Source organism: Embiotoca jacksoni, unplaced genomic scaffold, assembly GCF_022577435.1.
Source record: "Embiotoca jacksoni isolate LCO1_2020_lvr unplaced genomic scaffold, fEmbJac1.0.p SCAF_35, whole genome shotgun sequence".
Lineage (NCBI taxonomy): Eukaryota > Metazoa > Chordata > Actinopteri > Embiotocidae > Embiotoca > Embiotoca jacksoni.
Window position 1 is genome coordinate 117,242 of NW_027185387.1, and position 20,614 is coordinate 137,855.

A 20,614-nucleotide genomic window follows, 5' to 3' on the forward strand; every position below is an offset into this window, starting at 1 on the left:
GAGCTCAAACGGGAGATTATCTCATTTTTGGAGCTACTTGAGAAAGCTGACGGTTTTCCTGAGCTGAGTGACAGATTGTCTTTGTGATTTATCTTTTGCTGAGGACGTACTGACACACATGAATGAGCTGAACGTGAACCTACGAGGGAAAGACCAGTTTGTCCATGAAATGTACACAAACGTCAGAGCCTTCAAAACCAAGCTAGCTTTATTCTCAAAGCAAATGTCAAACAAGTCATTCGCTCATTTCCCACACTGGCTACGCTGAAAGACGTCCTGGACATGAAGACAGACAGGACATCACTGGACGACCCGCACGGAAAATTCTGCCATCGGTTCTCTGATTTTGGAAAAATTGACATGTCTCTTAAGCTGGTGTCGTGTCCATCCAGCTGGTGTCGTGTCCCTTCAGCTGGTGTCTTGTCCCTTCAGCTGGTGTCCCTTCAGCTGGTGTTGTGTCCCTTCAGCTGGTGTCCTGTCCCTTCAGCTGGTCTCATGTCCATCCAGCTGGTGTCGTGTCCCTTCAGCTGGTGTTGTGTCCCTCCAGCTGGTGTCCCTTCAGCTGGTGTTGTGTCCCTTCAGCTGGTGTCCTGTCCCTTCAGCTGGTCTCATGTCCCTTCAGCTGGTGTCGTGTCCCTTCAGCTGGTGTCTTGTCCCTTCAGCTGGTCTCCTGTCCCTTCAGCTGGTGTCGTGTCCCTCCAGCTGGTCTCATGTCCCTTAAGCTGGTGTCCCGTCCCTTCAGCTAGTCTCATGTCCCTCCAGCTGGTGTCATGTCCCTCCAGCTGGTGTCACGTCCCTCCAGCTCATGTCACGTCCCTTCAGCTGGTGTCCCGTCCCTTCAGCTGGTCTCATATCCCTTCAGCTGGTGTCGTGTCCCTTCAGCTGGTGTCTTGTCAGGTGTCGTGTCCATTCAGCTGGTGTCGTGTCCCTTCAGCTGGTCTCATGTCCCTTCAGCTGGTGTCGTGTCCCTTCAGCTGGTGTCATGTCCCTCCAGCTGGTCTCATGTCCTTCCAGCTGGTCTCATGTCCCTCCAGCTGATGTCATGTCCCTTCAGCTGGTGTCATGTCCCTCCAGCTCATGTCACGTCCCTTCAGCTGGTGTCCCGTCCCTTCAGCTGGTCTCATATCCCTTCAGCTGGTGTCGTGTCCCTTCAGCTGGTGTCTTGTCAGGTGTCGTGTCCATTCAGCTGGTGTCGTGTCCCTTCAGCTGGTCTCATGTTCCTTCAGCTGGTGTCGTGTCCCTTCAACTGGTGTCATGTCCCTTCAGCTGGTGTCACGTCCCTTCAGCTGGTGTCACGTCCCTTCAGCTGGCGTCTTGTCCCTTCAGCTGGTGTCACGTCCCTTCAGCTGGCGTCTTGTCCCTTCAGCTGATGTCATGTCCCTTCAGCTGGTGTCCTGTCCCTCCAGCTGGTCTCATGTCCCTCCAGCTGGTCTCATGTCCCTCCAGCTGGTCTCTTGTCCCTCCAGCTGGTCTCATGTCCCTCCAGCTGGTCTCATGTCCCTCCAGCTGGTCTCTTGTCCCTCCAGCTGGTCTCATGTCCCTCCAGCAAGACCCTGAAACGGCGCCACAGGAGTTTCAGTGTGAACCGATTGATGTCCAATGTGACACCGTCTTCAAGGAGAAGTTCAACTCTCTTAAACTGGATGAGTTTTCTGCTTCATTAAAGCAGCCAAATGTCCAAACATCCAGAAGATGTCCCAGAGGATGCTGGTGTTGTTTGTCTCTACGTATGTGTGTGAACAGACTTTTAGTGTGATGAACACCAACAAAGCACCTCACAGATCCCAGTTGAGTGATGAACACCTCAGATCTGTTCTGAGAACACAACAAAACTAACAGCAGACTTCGATGCTCTGACAGAGAAGGTGATCAACAACACTGTTCCCACTAAAAGTCAATGGAAGTATGAACACTGTAACGCCTTTGTTATGTTTCTGTTTGATATGTGTGCATCTGGTGCTGGCCCGGCCCGTCTGTCCAATTTTAAAAGTCAATGAGGCCCCTGAGACAAAAAGTTTGCCCCCCCTGTGCTATAGTATGACCAAATAAAACGATGCTATATTAGCACAGTGGCACGGCACAGTAAATATGAAGGCCATGGTTACGAGTCCAGCTGGAGACATTTATGGATTTGTCCAAATACTGAAAAAAAACCAACTAATTTTGGGAAAAAAAACTAAAATAAAAACGTACGGCTTTAGTGTGTCGTCCCAAATATGATTAAAAAGTCGTACTATAGCACAGGGGTCGGAAATTAATTGTCCCAAAGGGCCTCATGAGAAACTGGGACTGTTGTGGAGGGCCGGACCAACAGGCTGAACTCAATTCTGCTCAATATCAATTTGATCTCTTTCTAAAAAGAAATAAATTGTCTGGTTTTCATCAGCTGCTACTGGTAGTAGTAGATGTTACAATTAGGCTGTTAAAAGGTGGTGCAGGCGTTGTAGAAACATCAACATTACATCACTATTCAATCAACGTTCACAACCCAGATGTAGAAAATGAGCATGTTTTTGCAGTATTTCAAAGACCAGCATGAAATGAACTTTGTAGAAAAAAGTAAGAAGTGCTCTTGATATGTTGTTTGTAGTCTAATGACCTCATTGGCTGTTTTTCAGGTCTTTGTTTTTGTTCAGTGAGAGAAATCCAGTCTGTGTTGGGGCTTGAACAAGTGCACTGAAGTCAGCTTGAATGTCTGAGGTGGACATGTGAAGGACAGCTGACAGGTGATGGTCAGTGAGAGAGGATCCGTATCTGGATTTGTTCAACTTCATCACGGAGAACGTTTGTTCACATATGTAGGCAGATCCAAAGAGAAGCAGCATCTTCTGAGCACGCCTCCTCATGTGTGGAAAGTTCTCCTCTTTGAGAAAGGACTACAAATCCAGCAGTGATCCTGACTGATGGTGCGGCTTCTCTTAGTGTCGGCTTGTGAGTGACAACGTTGCTAACAGCGAACTCACGTCTCCTGGAAATGTCTGTTGGCCAAAACAATACAGTGAAGGCGCAAACGCTCGCAGCCACGCACGAGTGTTTGGAAATGAAAAGAAGTAGCAGTCGCCTTCAAAAGAAACAGGACGGGCAGTTGTATTGCACGTGTAACCCTTGCTGTTGTAGCACGTCATCTTTTACTAAAGGGTAATCTACGATGCTAACCCCGGCCCTACTATCTATGGAATATCAGGATCTGAACTTCGTCCACGCTTCGGGCCGAGATTGTTCAGGTTACCGTGGTTACAGTTCACTTCATTTCAATTCCTGGGTTTGGTAAGGAGATCGGTGGCAGCGACTCTATGAGAGCAATGAGACCTCCAGCACACAAAGCACACACAAGCAATGATTCAAGTCTTAATGAGGGTATATAATTACACAATGAATGAAACCAGCTCACATGAACTCACTTCAGCTCTTCAACAAAATCATATTAATTCCACTTCAATCAAATTAGCAGGTAACAAAATTGGATGTTCAAGCGTGGAATTGAATATTATGTCCAATAATGTCTCTCAAATCAGGTCTAAACCTCTGAACTCTGTTGAAGCCAAAATCATTCAGTTGTTCCATCTTAATAGTCTGTTTTAGTCCTTGACAGCTGTCAGTCAAAGTAGGTCTGGTATTTCTATCTTTGAAGTTCCTTAACGTTCAACAGTTCACCGTTAGTCTCTTCCAACGGATTTGAGTTTGTTTGTTGGAATCCAAATAAAACTCGGAGATCTCAGAAACAAAGTGCAAATCAAATGGGATCCTTTGAAGTTTCTGGGATTTTCTTCCTCCCGCCTCTTGACACGGTCCAGCATCCCCGAGCAGCGGTGAAGATCCAGACGGGATAGCAGACGAAGCAGCTCGTCATCACTTCATGAATCCCTCAACAAAAACAGCCTGGACACAAGTGTGCAGAACATCATTACATAGTCCGACTTTACTCTTGTTTTACTTCCATCACATCAGATTTACACTCAACTTTCACAACTTTCAACACTTGTGACCGAATGATCTCATTTTGCCTCCATTTCAAACAACACACTTCCGAAATGTTGTTCTCCTGACTGCTTTTGACTTTGCTATGTTCCTCAAGGGAAATTACTCCCAATTCTCGGACACAACTTAGTTAACGAGATAACTTCAGGTAGCAACTCACCTGGATAATCCACTTAATGGGGAAGAAACGCCCGACGGAGTTCGTCCCGGTGACAACTTCTCCCTCGACAGGTAACTCTCACTGGAAATACGGAGAAATTCACTGAAGTCTCTCGGGAATCTCCAAATGTCGGTTAACGGCTCCGCTACGAGCAACCGGCAGGACGTTCAGAGCACGAGCTCGCTTGGTGACACGTTTAGGGAACGTCTGTAAATTGGGCTACTGAACATGACCTGGGTTCCGTCATGTTTTACAGTGTTCGGAGGCTGCAGAGACAAACTGCATTGTTGAATTAAGGTGTGAGCGGCGACACGAAGGAAATGATTCACCGGTGTGACGGGACTTTAAGAGGAAAAGAGAAGAAATCACGGAACAAAAGTCATTGACAGGATTTGACTGATTTAACGGGGGAACAAGCAAAAGCTTCACGTGATGAATAACGATGTTCAAGATGTTGTTTTGATCAATTCATGCTGATCTTAGTTTAGTTTTTATTCCAGCTGGAGTCATTGAGGATACATTTTTGGTTTTAACTTTTGACAGATGAGCTCATGATGAGAACTGAGGAGCATCTGTAAACCCAGAGATCCCAAGAAGAGTTCGCCTCCTAAAAACTAACCTCAGCAAGGTTTTTTTTAAATGCTGTAAACAATAAAAGGGTTAAACACACAGTGTCTGCTTCAAACCGCTCGTCTTCCTGGAATCAGTCAGAGCCTGATAACCCCTCCCTCCTCTTCCTGATATGAAACACAGCAGGTCCGTCCGCACGTTTCCTTGTTCCCTCCCCTTTAGATCTGCACTTCACAGACGGGTGGAACCAACATGCTGTAAGAGCTGAAAGGCCCCATTCACTGCAGAAACACATGATGTGGAGATCGGTGCTCAAACTAGTTTTATCTTTGAGGAAGTGAAACTCACAGTCTCTGCTGCTGAGCGGTAAAATGGCGCAGAGAGGAGCTCAGCTGGACCGAGACAAACGTTCTTGTTCGATCTGTCTGGACCTGCTGAAGGATCCGGTGACTATTCCCTGTGGACACAGCTACTGCATGAGCTGTATTAAAGCCCACTGGGATGAAGAGGACAAGAAGGGAGTCTACAGCTGTCCTCAGTGCAGGCAGACCGTCTCACCGAGACCCGCCCTGGTGAAAAACATCATGTTGGCAGATTTAGTGGAGGAGCTGAAGAAGACGGGACTCCAAGATGCTCCTGATGATCTCTGCTACGCTGGACCTGAAGATGTGGCCTGTGACGTCTGCAGGGGGAGAAAACTGAAAGCTATCAAGTCCTGTTTATCCTGTCCGGCATCTTACTGTGAGAAACACCTCCAACCTCACTATGACGCAGCTCCATTAAAGAAACACAAGCTGGCCGACCCCTCCAAGAAGCTCCAGGAGAACATCTGCTCTCGTCACGACGAGGTGATGAAGATCTTCTGCCGCACCGATCGGCAGATTATCTGTTATCTCTGCACGATGGATGAACACAAAGGCCACGACACCGTCCCAGCTGCAGCAGAGAGGATGGAGAAGCAGAAGGAGCTCGAGGGGAGTCGAGGAAACATCCGGCAGGAGATCCAGGCCGCCATCGCCTTCGCCGATGAAGCAGTAAACAGTTGTTTACTGTCACAACCGGAGCCCAAGACCAGAGCTGGATTCTTAAAATATTCACGTGAGATCACACTGGATCCAAACACAGCAAATACAAACCTGTTATTATCTGAGGGGAACAGAAAAGCAACATTTAAAAAAAAAAAGCAGTCTTATTCGAAACATCCAGACAGATTCACTAACTTCCGTCAGGTCCTGAGTAGAGAGAGTCTGACTGGACGTTGTTACTGGGAGGTGGAGTGGAGAGGAGACGGAGTTGGAGTCGCAGTCGCGTACAAGAATATCAGCAGAGAAGGAATTTCATATGAATGTTATTTTGGACTTAATGACAAATCATGGTCATTACGTTGCAACTTAGACTGTTATATATTTTATGACAACAAAGTCCGAACTATAATCTCAGGTCCTCTGTCCTCCAGAGTCGGAGTGTACCTGGATCACAGTGCAGGTATTCTGTCTTTCTACAACGTCTCTGAAACCATGACTCTCCTCCACAGAGTCCAGACCACATTCACTCAGCCGCTCCATGCTGGAGTTCTTATTTACTGGAATGAAGGAAAATCTGCTGAGTTCATTAAAGTCACATAGACAGAAGTGATTAAAGGGACAGTTGGTTAAAACGTGTTTGTCTTCACTGCACTGAGATCAGCTGTCAGTCCCACTTTTCCGTCTCTAAATGTTTCAGGAACATGTTTTCTTTGTTTGGTGTGTTTTACGTGTTGTTGTGTCTCCTCCGCTGCCCGGGCCTTCACTATCTCACTCATCTGGAATCACATTCATCGGTTCTGACGGACCGAACGCTGCCGCTGGTCTAATCCATGTAAAGACCAGGTCGTGGAAACTGTGCCGATCGTTATTTGATCGTACACAGATGATATTCTGAGTCAGAAGCAGCTGATTGTGTGGATGAAGGGAATCTGTGCATGAAATCGTTCAACTAAAGTCATTTAGAGGATTTTACTCATTTAATGTGGGAACAAACTGAAGCGTTACATGATGTGTAAAGATGTTGTTTTTGGAATTAATGCTGAAGTTAGCTTAGTTTTTATTGTTATTATTCCAGCTGGAGTCATTGAGGATCAACTTTAACCAACTTTGAAATCAAAAGAAGGTTAATAGTCGTTTTTATTATGTTTTTTGAACAATAGCAAAACATTTTAATGATTATTTTCCACTTATAATGTTAATCGATACAGGTTCTTCTTTCTTGTGGGTCCAGTTTTATAGTTACATTAGAGTTGATTTATTTTTGCTTCTAGTCTTGAATTGATCTGATCATGTCTGCATGTTGATTATAATCAGAGTCAGCTGCAATATGACGGGTTTATTGTGTCATTAAAATATATGGATGGACTTTACGTTTCTCTCCAGGTGGGGAGTCTGCAGTTGTGTGACTGTTGTGTTCTTTTATTTGATTTCATATAATCTTTGTTCTATCTGTTGTTTTGACTATTAATACTGTTGTGTTGAAAAATCAATAAAGTTTACTGAGTGCAAACATTCAATATCTTCAAATGCTGCATTTGTTCACCATCATTTGGTTCATCAGAGTATTTTGTCTGGAAGCAGCTGAGACAGAAAACAGGGTCGAAAGTTACAGTAGAAATTCCATGATGTCAAATTATTGAGGAACGAACACCATTTTACTGAGAAAACTCTTTGAGGATCGATGAGTTTGATTCCTTTTCTCCCTTGAATGAGAATATTTAGATAGACCTTTAATTTAGACTGCGCAACAATGAAAAATTATAGGCCAATATCAAACCTCCCATTTTTAAGTAAAATAATTGAAAAAGCATTTTTTCAACGGCTGAACAACTTCTTGGCTGTAAATAATTGTTTTGAAGTCTTCCAGTCAGGCTTTTGACAGCACCAGAGTACTGAAACTGCTCTTGTTAAGGTTTTCAATGACATCCACTTAAATACAGACAGTGGCAGAATTTCAGTCTTGGTATCACTGGATCTCAGTGCTGCATTCGACACGGTCGACCACAACAGACTAGACAGACTAAAAATCTGGGTGGGACTCTCTGGCACAGCACTAAACTGGTTTGAATCCTACTTGAAGGACCGAGAATACTTTGTGTCTGCAGCTAATTACACATCAGAGCGGACTAAAATTACATGTGGTGTTCCCCAAGGTTCAATTCTGGGGCCTCTTCTGTTCAACATCTACATGCTTTCACTAGCTCAGATTCTGGAAAGAAACAAAGTGTGTTGTCATAATTATGCAGACGACACACAAATCTACTTAACTATATCGCCAGGGGACTATTATCCCATACAAGGGTTGGGTAAATGCATTGAACAAATCAACAACTGGAGGTGCCAGAATTTTCTTCAATTAAACAAAGATAAAACAGAAGTAATTGGTTTTGGGGCCAAAGAAGAACGATTGAAAGTCAGCGCTCAGCTTCAATCACTGATGTTAAAAACCACAAAGCAAGCCAGAAATCTACATATAGATGTAGTTATGGATTCAGACCTCAATCTGAACAGCCATATCAAGACAATTACAAAATCAGCCTACTATCACCTGAAGAATATATCAAGGATGAGAGGACTCACAGTGGGTACGGAAAGTATTCAGACCCCTTTACATTTTTCACTCTTTGTTTCATTGCAGCCATTTGCTAAAATCAAAAAAGTTCATTTTATTTCTCATTAATGTACACTCAGCACCCCATCTTGACAGAAAAAAACAGAAATTTAGAAATTTGTGCAAATTTATTAAAAAAAAAAAAACTGAAATATCACATGGTCATAAGTATTCAGACCCTTTGCTGTGACACTCATATTTAACTCACATGCTGTCCATTTCTTCTGATCCTCCTTGAGATGGTTCTACTCCTTCATTGGAGTCCAGCTGTGTTTAATTAAACTGATTGGACTTGATTAGGAAAGGCACACACCTGTCTATATAAGACCTTGCAGCTCACAGTGCATGTCAGAGCAAATGAGAATCATGAGGTCGAAGGAACTGCCCAAGGAGCTCAGAGACAGAATTGTGGCAAGGCACAGATCTGGCCAAGGTTACAAAATAATTTCTGCAGCACTCAAGGTTCCTAAGAGCACAGTGGCCTCCATAATCCTTAAATGGAAGTAGTTTGGGACGACCAGAACTCTTCCTAGACCTGGCCGTCCAGCCAAACTGAGCAATCGTGGGAGAAGAGCCTTGGTGAGAGAGGTAAAGAAGAACCCAAAGATCACTGTGGCTGAGCTCCAGAGATGGAGATGGGAGAAAGTTCCACAAAGTCAACTATCACTGCAGCCCTCCACCAGTCGGGGCTTTATGGCAGAGTGGCCCGACGGAAGCCTCTCCTCAGTGCAAGACATATGAAAGCCCGCATAGAGTTTGCCAAAAAACACATGAAGGACTCCCAGACTATGAGAAATAAGATTCTCTGGTCTGATGAGACCAAGATTGAACTTGTTGGTGTTAATTCTAAGCGGTATGTGTGGAGAAAACCAGGCACTGCTCATCACCTGCCCAATACAATCCCAACAGTGAAACATGGTGGTGGCAGCATCATGCTATGGGGGTGTTTTTCAGCTGCAGGGACAGGATGACTGGTTGCAATTGAAGGAAAGATGAATGTGGCCAAGTACAGAGATATCCTGGAAGAAAACCTCTTCCAGAGTGCTCTGGACCTCAGACTGGGCCGAAGGTTCACCTTCCAACAAGACAATGACCCTAAGCACACAGCTAAAATAACAAAGGAGTGGCTTCGGAACAACTCTGTGACCATTCTTGACTGGCCCAGCCGGAGCCCTGACCTAAACCCAATTGAGCATCTCTGGAGAGACCTGAAAATGGCTGTCCACCAACGTTCACCATCCAACCTGACGGAACTGGAGAGGATCTGCAAGGAAGAATGGCAGAGGATCCCCAAATCCAGGTGTGAAAAGCTTGTTGCATCATTCCCAAGAAGACTCATGGCTGTACTAGCTCAAAAGGGTGCTTCTCCTCAATACTGAGCAAAGGGTCTGAATACTTATGACCATGTGATATTTCAGTTTTTCTTTTTTAATAAATTTGCACAAATTTCTACATTTCTGTTTTTTTCTGTCAAGATGGGGTGCTGAGTGTACATTAATGAGAAATAAAATGAACTTTTTTGATTTTAGCAAATGGCTGCAATGAAACAAAGAGTGAAAAATGTAAAGGGGTCTGAATACTTTCCGTACCCACTGTATGTCTCAACAGAATTTGGAAAAACTTGTCCCTTTATCTTCAGGAGGCTGGACTACTGTAACGGTGTGTTCACAGGTCTCTAAAAAGTCAATCAGGACACTGCAGCTGATTCAGGACGCTGCAGCTCAAGTCCTCACTAAGACCAAGAAAGTGGATCACATCGCTCCAGTTCTGAAGTCTTTACATCGGCTTCCTGTCCAACAAAGAATCCACTTTAAAATCCTGCTGTTGGATTATAAAGCACTGAATGGTTTAGGGTCAAAATACATTTGTGATCTGCTGCTACCTTATGAACCCTCCAGACCCATCAGGTCGTCTGGGACGAGTCTCCTTTCTGTTCCCAGAGTCTGAACTAAACATGGAGAAGCAGCGTTCAGTTTTTGTGCTCCACATATCTGCAACAAACTCCCAGAAAGCTGCAGGTCTGCTGAGACTCTCAGCTGCTTCAAATCAAGATTGAATACTTTTCTGTTTGCTGCCTTTAATTGAACCAGATTCAAGGATGTTGATCAATTTCCTGCATTTCTGCATTTTATTACTGTATTTTATTTATTAAACTGCACTGAAACTTTTATTCTATTTTTAGCTTGTTTAATGTTTTAATGACTGTTTTTAATATTTCAATCAATGTTCTTAATTGTTTTTAAATTTCCTTTTCATTAGCCTTATGTTTTAATGCTTTTAATGGCAATAATGTGAAGCACTTTGAATTACCTTGTTGTTGAAATGTGCTCTACAAATAAACTTGTCTTGCCCTCTCATGGCCGTAATGTGAAATTCTACTGATTCCCTTTAAAGTTAGACTGTATAAAGAGATATTAAGGTGTTTACTATATTTAAAATACATCTCAAATCTGTTGCAAAGATATTTCAAACAAACTGAGCAACCGACTGGTTTGATTTTCTTTATTTGGACTTCAAATCCTCCATGCTGGTTCTTTAACACTGATTACTGAAGTTCAGGTTGAGCAAAGTGAGTTTCAACAAGATCTTATATCAAGTTGACTCATTGATGTGAACAGTCCAGTAATATTTGAAGTGATGTCTGTTACCAAAATGATAACATTAATGAAATGTTAGTTTATTTCATTAAATATGTGGAAAAAAAGTGTTTTTCTTTGCAGTTTAATTTGACAAATCTCTGCTGTTGAACCCGGAAAAATAAACTGAACAGAAAATGAGAACGAATTACACAAATATGGAGCCAAAAACTATTTGCCACCACAATAAGGACACGTTTTCAAAGTGTTGTTGTCGTGGAAGGAACACAGTCTGATAACCCTCCCTCTTCTTCCTGCTCTCAAACTCAGCAGCTCCACTCTGTCCACGTTTCCTTGTTCCCTCCTTCACATCTGCAGCTTGAAGATGGGCGGAGCCGACATGGGGTGAACTGGAAGAGCTGACGTCCTCATTGGCTGCAGAGTCATGTGATATTTAAATCAGAGCTGGAACTAGTTTTATCTTTGAGGAAGTGAAACTCACACAGTTGCTGCTGCTGAGAGGTAAAATGGCGCAGAGAGGAGTTCAGCTGGACCGAGAAACCTTCTGTTGTTGCATCTGTCTGGACCTGCTGAAGGATCCGGTGACTCTTAACTGTGGACACAGCTACTGCATGAGCTGTATTAAAGCCCACTGGGACGGACAGGACGGGACGGGAGTCTACAGTTGTCCTCAGTGCAGGAAGAGGTTCATACCGAGGCCTGTCCTGGACAAAAACACCATGTTGGCAGATTTAGTGGAGGAGCTGAAGAAGACGGGACTCCAAGATGCTCCTGATGATCTCTGCTACGCTGGACCTGAAGATGTGGCCTGTGACGTCTGCAGGGGGAGAAAACTGAAAGCTATCAAGTCCTGTTTATCCTGTCTGGCATCTTACTGTGAGAAACACCTCCAACCTCACTATGACGCAGCTCCATTCAAGAAACACAAGCTGGCCGACCCCTCCAAGAAGCTCCAGGAGAACATCTGCTCTCGTCACGATGAGGTGATGAAGATCTTCTGCCGCACCGATCGGCAGATTATCTGTTATCTCTGCACGATGGATGAACACAAAGGCCACGACACCGTCCCAGCTGCAGCAGAGAGGACGGAGAAGCAGAAGGAGCTCGAGGGGAGTCGAGGAAACATCCGGCAGGAGATCCAGGAGCGAGAGAAAGACGTGCAGCTGCTTCAGAGGGAGATGGAGGCCGCCATCGCCTACGCCAAAGAAACGACGGATCACAGCGAGGAGATCTTCGCCGAGGTGATCCGTCTCATCCAGGAAAAGAGCAGCGACGTGAAGCTGCAGGTCAGATCCCGGCTGGAAACCGAAGTGAGTCGAATCAGAGAGCTTCAGGAGAAGCTGGAGCGGGAGATCGCCGAGCTGACGAGGAGAGACGACGAGCTGAAGCGGCTCTCGCACGCAGAGGATCACAACGAGTTTCTGAGCAACTACTGCTCGCTGTCAGCACTCGGAGAGTCCACACACTCATCCGCCGTCGACACTCGTCCTCGGAGATACTTCCAGGATGTGACGGCAGCTGTGTCGCAGACCAGAGATAAACTACAGGACGTCCTGAGGGAGCAACGGACCGACATCTCACTGACAGTGACCCAAGTGGATGTTTTACTGTCACAACCGGAGCCCAAGACCAGAGCTGGATTCTTAAAATATTCACGTGAGATCACACTGGATCCAAACACAGCAAACAAACACCTGATATTATCTGAGTGGAACAGAAAAGCAACATATAAACAAAAAAAACAGTCTTATTCTAAACATCCAGACAGATTCAAAAACTATATTCAGGTCCTGAGTAGAGAGAGTCTGAGTGGACGTTGTTACTGGGAGGTGGAGAGGAGAGGAGGAGTTGGAGTCGCAGTCGCATCCAAGAATATCAGGAGAGCAGGAAATGAATCTTCATTTGGACTTAATGACAAATCATGGTCTTTACATTGCTTTTTAGACGGTTATAGATTTTATGACAACAAAATCCCAACTAAAATCTCAGGTCCTCGGTCCTCCAGAGTCGGAGTGTACCTGGATCACAGTGCAGGTATTCTGTCTTTCTACGACGTCTCTGAAACCATGACTCTCCTCCACAGAGTCCAGACCACATTCACTCAGCCGCTCCATGCTGGAGTTCATATCAACTGCATTGATGGAGAATCTGCTGAGTTCATTAAAGTCACATAGACAGAAGTGATTAAAGGGACAGTTGGTTAAAACGTGTTTGTCTTCACTGCACTGAGATCAGCTGTCAGTCCCACTTTTCCGTCTCTAAATGTTTCAGGAACATGTTTTCTTTGTTTGGTGTGTTTTACGTGTTGTTGTGTCTCCTCCGCTGCCCGGGCCTTCACTATCTCACTCATCTGGAATCACATTCATCGGTTCTGACGGACCGAACGCTGCCGCTGGTCTAATCCATGTAAAGACCAGGTCGTGGAAACTGTGCCGATCATTATTTGATCGTACACAGATGATATTCTGAGTCAGAAGCAGCTGATTGTGTGGATGAAGGGAATCTGTGCATGAAATCGTTCAACTAAAGTCATTTAGAGGATTTTACTCAATGTGGGAACAAACTGAAGCGTTACATGATGTGTAAAGATGTTGTTTTTGGAATTAATGCTGAAGTTAGCTTAGTTTTTATTGTTATTATTCCAGCTGGAGTCATTGAGGATCAACTTTAACCAACTTTGAAATCAAAAGAAGGTTAATAGTCATTTTTATTATATTTTTTGAGCAACAGCTAATTTTTTTAACGATTATTTTCCACTTATAATGTTAATGGATACAGGTTCTTCTTTCTTGTGGGTCCAGTTTTATAGTTACATTAGAGTTGATTTATTTTTGCTTCTAGTCTTGAATTGATCTGATCATGTCTGCATGTTGATTATAATCAGAGTCAGCTGCAATATGACGGGTTTATTGTGTCATTAAAATATATGGATGGACTTTACGTTTCTCTCCAGGTGGGGAGTCTGCAGTTGTGTGACTGTTGTGTTCTTTTATTTGATGTCATATAATATTTGTTCTATCTGTTTTTTTGACTATTAATTCTGTTGTGTTGAAAAATCAATAAAGTTTACTGAGTGCAAACATTCAATATCTTCAAATGCTGCATTTGTTCACCATCATTTGGTTCATCAGAGTATTTTGTCTGGAAGCAGCTGAGACAGAAAACAGGGTCGAAAGTTACAGTAGAAATTCCATGATGTCAAATTATTGAGGAACGAACAGCATTTTACTGAGAAAACTCTTTGAGGATCGATGAGTTTGATTAGTTTTCTCCCTCGAATGAGAGTATTTATATAAACCTTTAAAAAAAAGTAAGAAATAGACTGTGATAGATTTTCGGGTTGAAGCTGCAGAGACTGAAAACCAAAATCCAACTCAACACGTTTTAAAGAGGCTTTAAAGACAAAAGACAAAATTTACCAAAGAAGAGTGAAGTTTTCCTACTGAAAGAAGTCCAGTTGCCTTTTGGACTCAAACTGGCAACTGGGCTTTGGACAAAACGTATTTTGTGTTCAGACGAAAACTCGAAGCGAATTTTGGCCTGCCGTTACTAGCATCACGAGTACGGCCGCTCAAGTTAAATAGAAGAAAAAAAATACAGAAAATACAACATTTCAAAGCAATAAACTTTTGGAGGTAAAATTTAGATTTTGATAAGTTAGGGTCACATATTATTTTACTTCCTTTCTGTTCCTTTAAACCAAAATCTGAAAACTAAACAATTGAATGCAGACAAATGAGCTTTGATTCCCTTTTTATTTTATTTTGTTTAAGTTGTGATAACTGGAAAAAACAATCAAAACTCCTTTTAGTGATGCAATAAACCAAAACACAACAAAACTGTGATCCAGATCATTTTAGCAGCTCATATATTTTGATTTAAAAACTTGATTTGTAATCACAACGTGGGAGAAATTTGCTCTGAAAACTTTCTTTTAAGCTTCAAATCGCAAAAATAAAAGACTCAACAATAACTTGGGGATTATGAGGAAGAGCAACATGATGTCATCTGCACGCCGTCCCATTAATAATCAGAGTGAACGATTTGTAGATTTTCCAAAGGAAATATTTATTGAAAATGCAAATGTACATTTGTATGATACAAATCCTCTTTTGAACTGAACTATCCAGGTGGGTCTGTTGGTAACACATTAAGACTTTAGTCCACAGAGAAACATGCATCTACAACACACCACCGTGCTCTCCAAGTATTAAATTTTTTTGCTCTGCAATCGGGAATTTAAACAAAGTTCTGGATCCGGTTTGGGTTTCGATTGATCTCCGTTCGGGTCGAATGCGTCTCTCCTCTCACCGTTTTTTGGTCCACAAAATCAGAACGTCTGCGCTCTATCAAACTCCAATAAATAAATAAAGTGCTCCGCATACAGCTGGATTTAAATCAGTTAATACACCTCACTAGTGTTGATTATAGAAAGTAGATTTCACATCGCTGAATATACAGTTTATTGCTGTTTTGACTAAAAGTGACATCTACGAATTTTTAAATAGCAAAATTATTTGAAGAAGGAAGGAATTTTTAGTTATTTACAAAAACGAGGCACGACGTGAGGAATTCTGGGTAAAAGTGTGAATCTGGAAAACAGGACGATGACGGTGGAAGCGAAACTGAGAGGAACACGCGGCCTCTGAACACCGTCACTCGTTACCTGATTGCATCCTCACTTCTTTAAAAAAAAACAAATCTGTTTTTTAAATATATATTTGTGTTTTTTGCAGCTCGGAGAGGACGAGCAGAGAAAGTTAACGGACAACTTTGACTTTTTTTCCCTGTCACTCAAAATAATCTTTTCTGTCTGCAGGCTGGCGGGGAGGCGGCGGTGCAGCAGGACAGTAAGAGCAGAAAGTTGAACCTTTAATTCATCAGCGTGTTGTCAGAACTGTATTTAAAAAACATGAAATAACTCCAATAAACTAAAAGAAAAAGAAGTGCTGTTGTAAGTTTTTGCCGACAGCACAGATGCTAACAATCAATATTTTCACTCTATGAGCAAAAACAGCTATTAAGATTTTACTTATTTTTCTCTGCTCTAATATTGCATTTTACGAGCATTAAATTTTACCCACAGCAAAAAAAAATCAATTCAGATAAAAAAAATGTGAATTTGAGGAAAACTGTTCAAATTTGGTTTACAGCACATTTATGTTAATTCTTAGTTTCACAATATTTTAGGTAATTTACTGCCTGTTGACAAAACTCTTCCTGGCGTGTTCCCACGTGTAAGAAATTATTTGAAGTTAATTTGACAACTTTACTAACATCACCAAACCAGGGTTTCCAAATGATTCCTCAAATTAAGTTTACGACTTTTTAATACCACATAAAATGCAGTTTGATATTCGTTTAATGATCATATCGTATCATTCAAATATTAATATAATTAATATCATATTTGTATCAGTACTTCACAGCAGTATATAAGAATTCGCTATATCAATATATTTACCGACAAAAAAAACATTTTAGTTTTTATCTTTTAAAATTTGAGAACTCGTTGCTTAAAATTTAAAAAAAAAAATGGTTTCTTTTTGTCCCTCGTTAGCAGCTCAGCACTGACACACTGCCAACAGATGAAGGAATTTTGCAGTAAAATTAACATAAGAACAGATTTTTGTTCAATCACTTACATTTTTTTTTTAATTTTTTTTTTTTGCTTCTCTGGGAAACTAAATATGAGCGTTCAAAGGTCACCTGTGGTTTGATGTCGCCTGCTGTGGGGAAAAAAAACAGAAAAAAAAAACTGCCCACCGGCTTTGCAGTTCCACCTCCCTGCCAGCGGAGGCGCCACTCACTCATCCTGCTTCAGTCCTTCTCCTCACAGCTCTGAATCCCAAAAAAGCAACACAGGAGGAGTCCTCTCTCTCTCTCTCTGTTTTTTTTTGTTTTTCTTTAAATCATGCAGACCTGAACACTGTGTGTGTTGTGTGTTGTGTGTTGTGTGTCGTGTCGTGTGTTGTGCGGTGTTGCGTTTAGGACCACTGGCAGGAGCAGTCGGTGGGCTCCTGGATGGTGTAGCTGACCCAGGTGGCGTTGCCGCTGCAGTAGAGCTGCACGGAGCGCCGCTGCAGCCCCGTCTCTCGGCAGCACTTGCAGAAGCGGGCGTACGTGTTGATGTTGTAGTTGTAGATGCTGGCGGACGGACACTTCCCGTCGCACGACACGATGTTCACCTGCGGGGGGAGAGGGAGAGAGGGAGGGGGAGCACGGGACAGTTAGCAGTGCTGGAAATAAAAAAAAAACGGGGGGGGGGGGGGAATGGGATCCCAGCAGATTTTCTTTTAACCCTTTTTCATAGCACCTGACACTTTCCGTTCATCCCAAGCTGTGTTTATTTTTTTTTTTTGTGTATATAGTTTGTGCGTGTGTGTTTATTCACTGGTCTTACTTTTTCGAAAAAAAAAATTCTATTTATCTATCTTATTTAATTGTCCATCCGTCCGTCCATCCATCCATCCATCCATCCATCATCCGCTTATCCGAGGTCGGGTCGCGATAGCAGCATGGTGACCCAGACTTCCTTCTCCCCCGCAACATTTTCCAGCTCATGCTGGGGGATCCCGAGGCGTTCCCAGGCCAGCCGGGAGATATAATCCCTCCAGCGTGTCCTGGGTCTTCCCCGGGGTCTCCTGCCAGTCGGGCGTGCCCGGAAAACCTCCAGAGGGAGGCGCCCAGGAGGATCCTGATCAGATGCCCGAACCACCTCAGCTGTCTCCTTTCGACGAGAAGGAGTAGCGCCTCAACTCCAAGTTCCCTCCTGACGTCCGAGCTCCTCACCCGATCTCTAAGGCTGAGCCCGGCCGCCCTACGGAGGAAACTCATTTCGGCCGCTTGTTCACGACCCCCGGAGCTCGTGACCGTCGGTGAGAGTCGGAACGTAGATCGCCCGGTAAACCTTCTGGCTCAGCTCCCTTTTCACCAACACGGTCCGGTGCAGCGCCTGTTGTACTTGTCCGTGAAGGTCACAAACAGGATCGGTGACAAAGGACAAGCCTGGCGGAGGCCAACATCCACTGGAAACGAGTCGGACTTGTTGTTATTGTTATTGTGTGCACCTTTTTTTTTCCTAACTGTGTTTCTATGATGACAAAATTTCCCCACTGTGGTATTAATAAAGTCTGAGTCTAACATTCGGGTGATTTTCAGGGAATATTTCTCTACCTTCACTTTTAAGCTCATATCTCGGTCATTGTAGCTGCTAACCATTCACGCTGTATCCTGTTTTTTTCAGGACAGTCGAGGCTATCCGGATCTCTTATCATTTAATTTGATAATAATTACGTTAATAATAATTATGTTTTTTATATAAGCGGGGGAAAAAAATATTTCATCTTATAAAATTGTTTCAGTATAGAAATCTTTTCAGAACTGTGTAGAGGAGTTTTTTTTTTTTCATGCTTTCCTGTGATTGGCTCAGCTGTTTCTGAGCGAGTGGATTGGCCGGAAGCGAATCGACAACCACTACGCAAAACACAAGAGGAAAAACAGACATGTAAAACTCACGGGTCGGTTGCTGCGGCAGTCGTTCTTCCTGATCGTCATCCTCACCGTCACCTTCTGACACGACTTCCCGTCTTCTTTGCCTGTTCACAACAAACCGACAGGAATCCACTGAAATGAAGGTAACGTAAAAAAAAAAAAAAAAAAAAAAAATACCCAGCACAAAACGTCGGGAAGAGGAAAGAGGGGGGATGTGGAGAAGCTCCAGGGAAGCTCAGAAGCTGTCGGTCATGCACAAGCAGTTTTGGAGTGAGATGAATAAAGTGGAAGAAATAAAAGCAGGGGTTGTAATTAAATTCTTTACAGCTAGAAATTATAAAGAAAAAATAACTTCCCAGTAAAGGACGAAGGACAAATGAGAAAAACGTGATAAAAGAAAAAAAAAAAAACATCGGAATGATGAGATCCGTCATGCATTTATCCTGTACATGAAATGGCTCAAATAAAACTGATTTAACAAAGAAGTGCTTGAAAATAAACAAGTACAAACAAACCAAAACCAGGAAACACAACACAGCGTAAACTCAAAGATGCTCCGTGTGGCATTCAGTCGTTTCCCCGCAGTGAAGAGTCGCCAGAGGTGATTTGGGATTTGAGTTCGTGTGCAAACTTGAGGTGTGGAGTTTCAGATTGTACCGTTGTCATATTATCAAGCTGCATCATGGGAATTGTAGGATCCAAAAAGTTGACGAATAGCTACTAGAAAAAAATTAAATAAAAGAAATTGCTTCAGTTTCAACCATCTTTTTTGAAGTTTCCTTTACCGTCTCTTTTGTTCTTCGGCGACAGCGGACGTCCAACCAGCGTGAATCCGAACTGCGGCTAATTCAAAACGCTTTGTTGTCGCAATTAGAAACAAACACAAACAAATGAGGGTTGCAGAATTAATGTCAACAACGAATCTCAAAACCTTCCCATAGAGACGGGTCGAACGGCAAAATCTCGGTTCTGATCCGCGTCAGACTGCACGATATCGGCGTGAGACTGTCTGATCGCACTACGTAAGTATAAAAAAAGAAAAGAAATTGCGATGTGCGATATATGAGACTGATCAGCTACAACTACTCACATTGGGAAAATGGAGCTTTGTAAAGTTTTTCTTCTTTACCAGCTGTGAACCAGTTTTGTTTTGTTTGTTTTGGTGAAATCGGGTCTCTTTGGGTCCTTTTTTTGTCGCTCCGAGCACCCGTACCGTAACACCACGGATAGACGCGCATTTAAAATCCTAGCTGGACACACGACACGGTGCTAAAATCTTAAAAAGTGCTAAAATCTTAAAAATACATGAGTCCATCGATATATTTTTTCATCAGATATCTTAGTTCCAACCAGACTGAGCGAGTTGAGCAGTTTAGTGTTTCTACGTGCTGCATTTATTCAGTTAGAGAAAAGCAAATAAAACGGAGGAGATCTCGTCTCTGTTGCTAGGGTCGTCGCTAAGGGCTCAGCCTACTTCCTGGACTGGTAAACATTGCGTACGTAATGTATCGCTTCTACTGAGGCGACTGATTGTTTTCCAGTTCTTAGTCATGCCCCGTGCGTTGCCATGGAAACAGAGATCACGCTTAACAAAACAGTTTTCTATTTTAAAAGCGAATTGCCCCACAATATGATTACATTTTGGTGGTCGTGACCGCGTCACTGTCGTGCCAATAATCACGTTAAAGCATCACCCTTTAGTGCTTAAATGAAGCCTTCATATCGACACAGCCCTGGTGGCCCTCGGAGGTATTGCAGGTTCTGGCACTGGCACATTTTTATAGTCCGACGCTGACGATCGATTGTTTCACTGTTTCCACCGGTGATTCTTACAAAAAGGGACAAAATGACACACGTAGCACCTTCAGTTTCACCCACACAGCTCCCCCTGCAGTACCGCAGCCGTACTGCAGCGGCACTGCAGAGCTTCTACGGCAGCTACACGGGGAAAAAAAAAAAAAAAAGATCCCCCTCCCGACACCAGCCCACGTCGGTATCTACTGACACATGCAGACATCTAAGCCCGACTACTGGGCCACTACCAACAGTACATTGTTGGCAATCAACAATGTACTGCCCAGACAGTGCTAGAATGGGGAAAGAGTTTATCTGTTGTGTACATGTACGTGATCCACAGGGTGGGGGGGGAGGGGAGGGGTGGAGTGCATCTTTTCTGTCC

General features: G+C 43.3%; 3 protein-coding genes across 3 annotated transcripts in view; 2 read left to right on the forward strand and 1 right to left on the reverse strand.

Moving 5' to 3' along the window:
* The first annotated feature begins 5,079 nt into the window (after positions 1-5,079).
* LOC138208028 (tripartite motif-containing protein 16-like) lies at positions 5,080-7,250 on the forward strand. The gene has a single exon (XM_069165661.1). The coding sequence runs from the start codon at positions 5,080-5,082 to the stop codon at positions 6,331-6,333; it is 1,254 nt and encodes a 417-aa protein (XP_069021762.1). The 3' UTR covers positions 6,334-7,250.
* A 4,178-nt stretch (positions 7,251-11,428) lies between these two features.
* LOC138208030 (tripartite motif-containing protein 16-like) lies at positions 11,429-14,012 on the forward strand. Its single transcript, XM_069165663.1, has one exon. The coding sequence runs from the start codon at positions 11,448-11,450 to the stop codon at positions 13,113-13,115; it is 1,668 nt and encodes a 555-aa protein (XP_069021764.1). The 5' UTR covers positions 11,429-11,447; the 3' UTR covers positions 13,116-14,012.
* Positions 14,013-16,471: 2,459 nt separating this feature from the next.
* The window catches only part of otog (otogelin), a 65,756-nt gene continuing 61,613 nt past the window's right edge, over positions 16,472-20,614 (reverse strand). Inside the window, exons 51-52 of the mRNA XM_069165660.1 lie at positions 18,460-18,539; positions 16,472-17,129 (exon numbers count right to left, since the gene is read on the reverse strand). Coding sequence (XP_069021761.1) covers positions 16,929-17,129; positions 18,460-18,539 — 281 coding nt within the window. The 3' untranslated portion in view covers positions 16,472-16,928. The remainder of the gene's footprint in view (positions 17,130-18,459; positions 18,540-20,614) is intronic.

Coding starts and splice junctions, on each gene's coding strand:
- LOC138208028 (XM_069165661.1), top strand. CDS start 5,080: ATGGCGCAGAGAGGAGCTCAGCTGGACCGAGACAAACGTTCTTGTTCG.
- LOC138208030 (XM_069165663.1), top strand. CDS start 11,448: ATGGCGCAGAGAGGAGTTCAGCTGGACCGAGAAACCTTCTGTTGTTGC.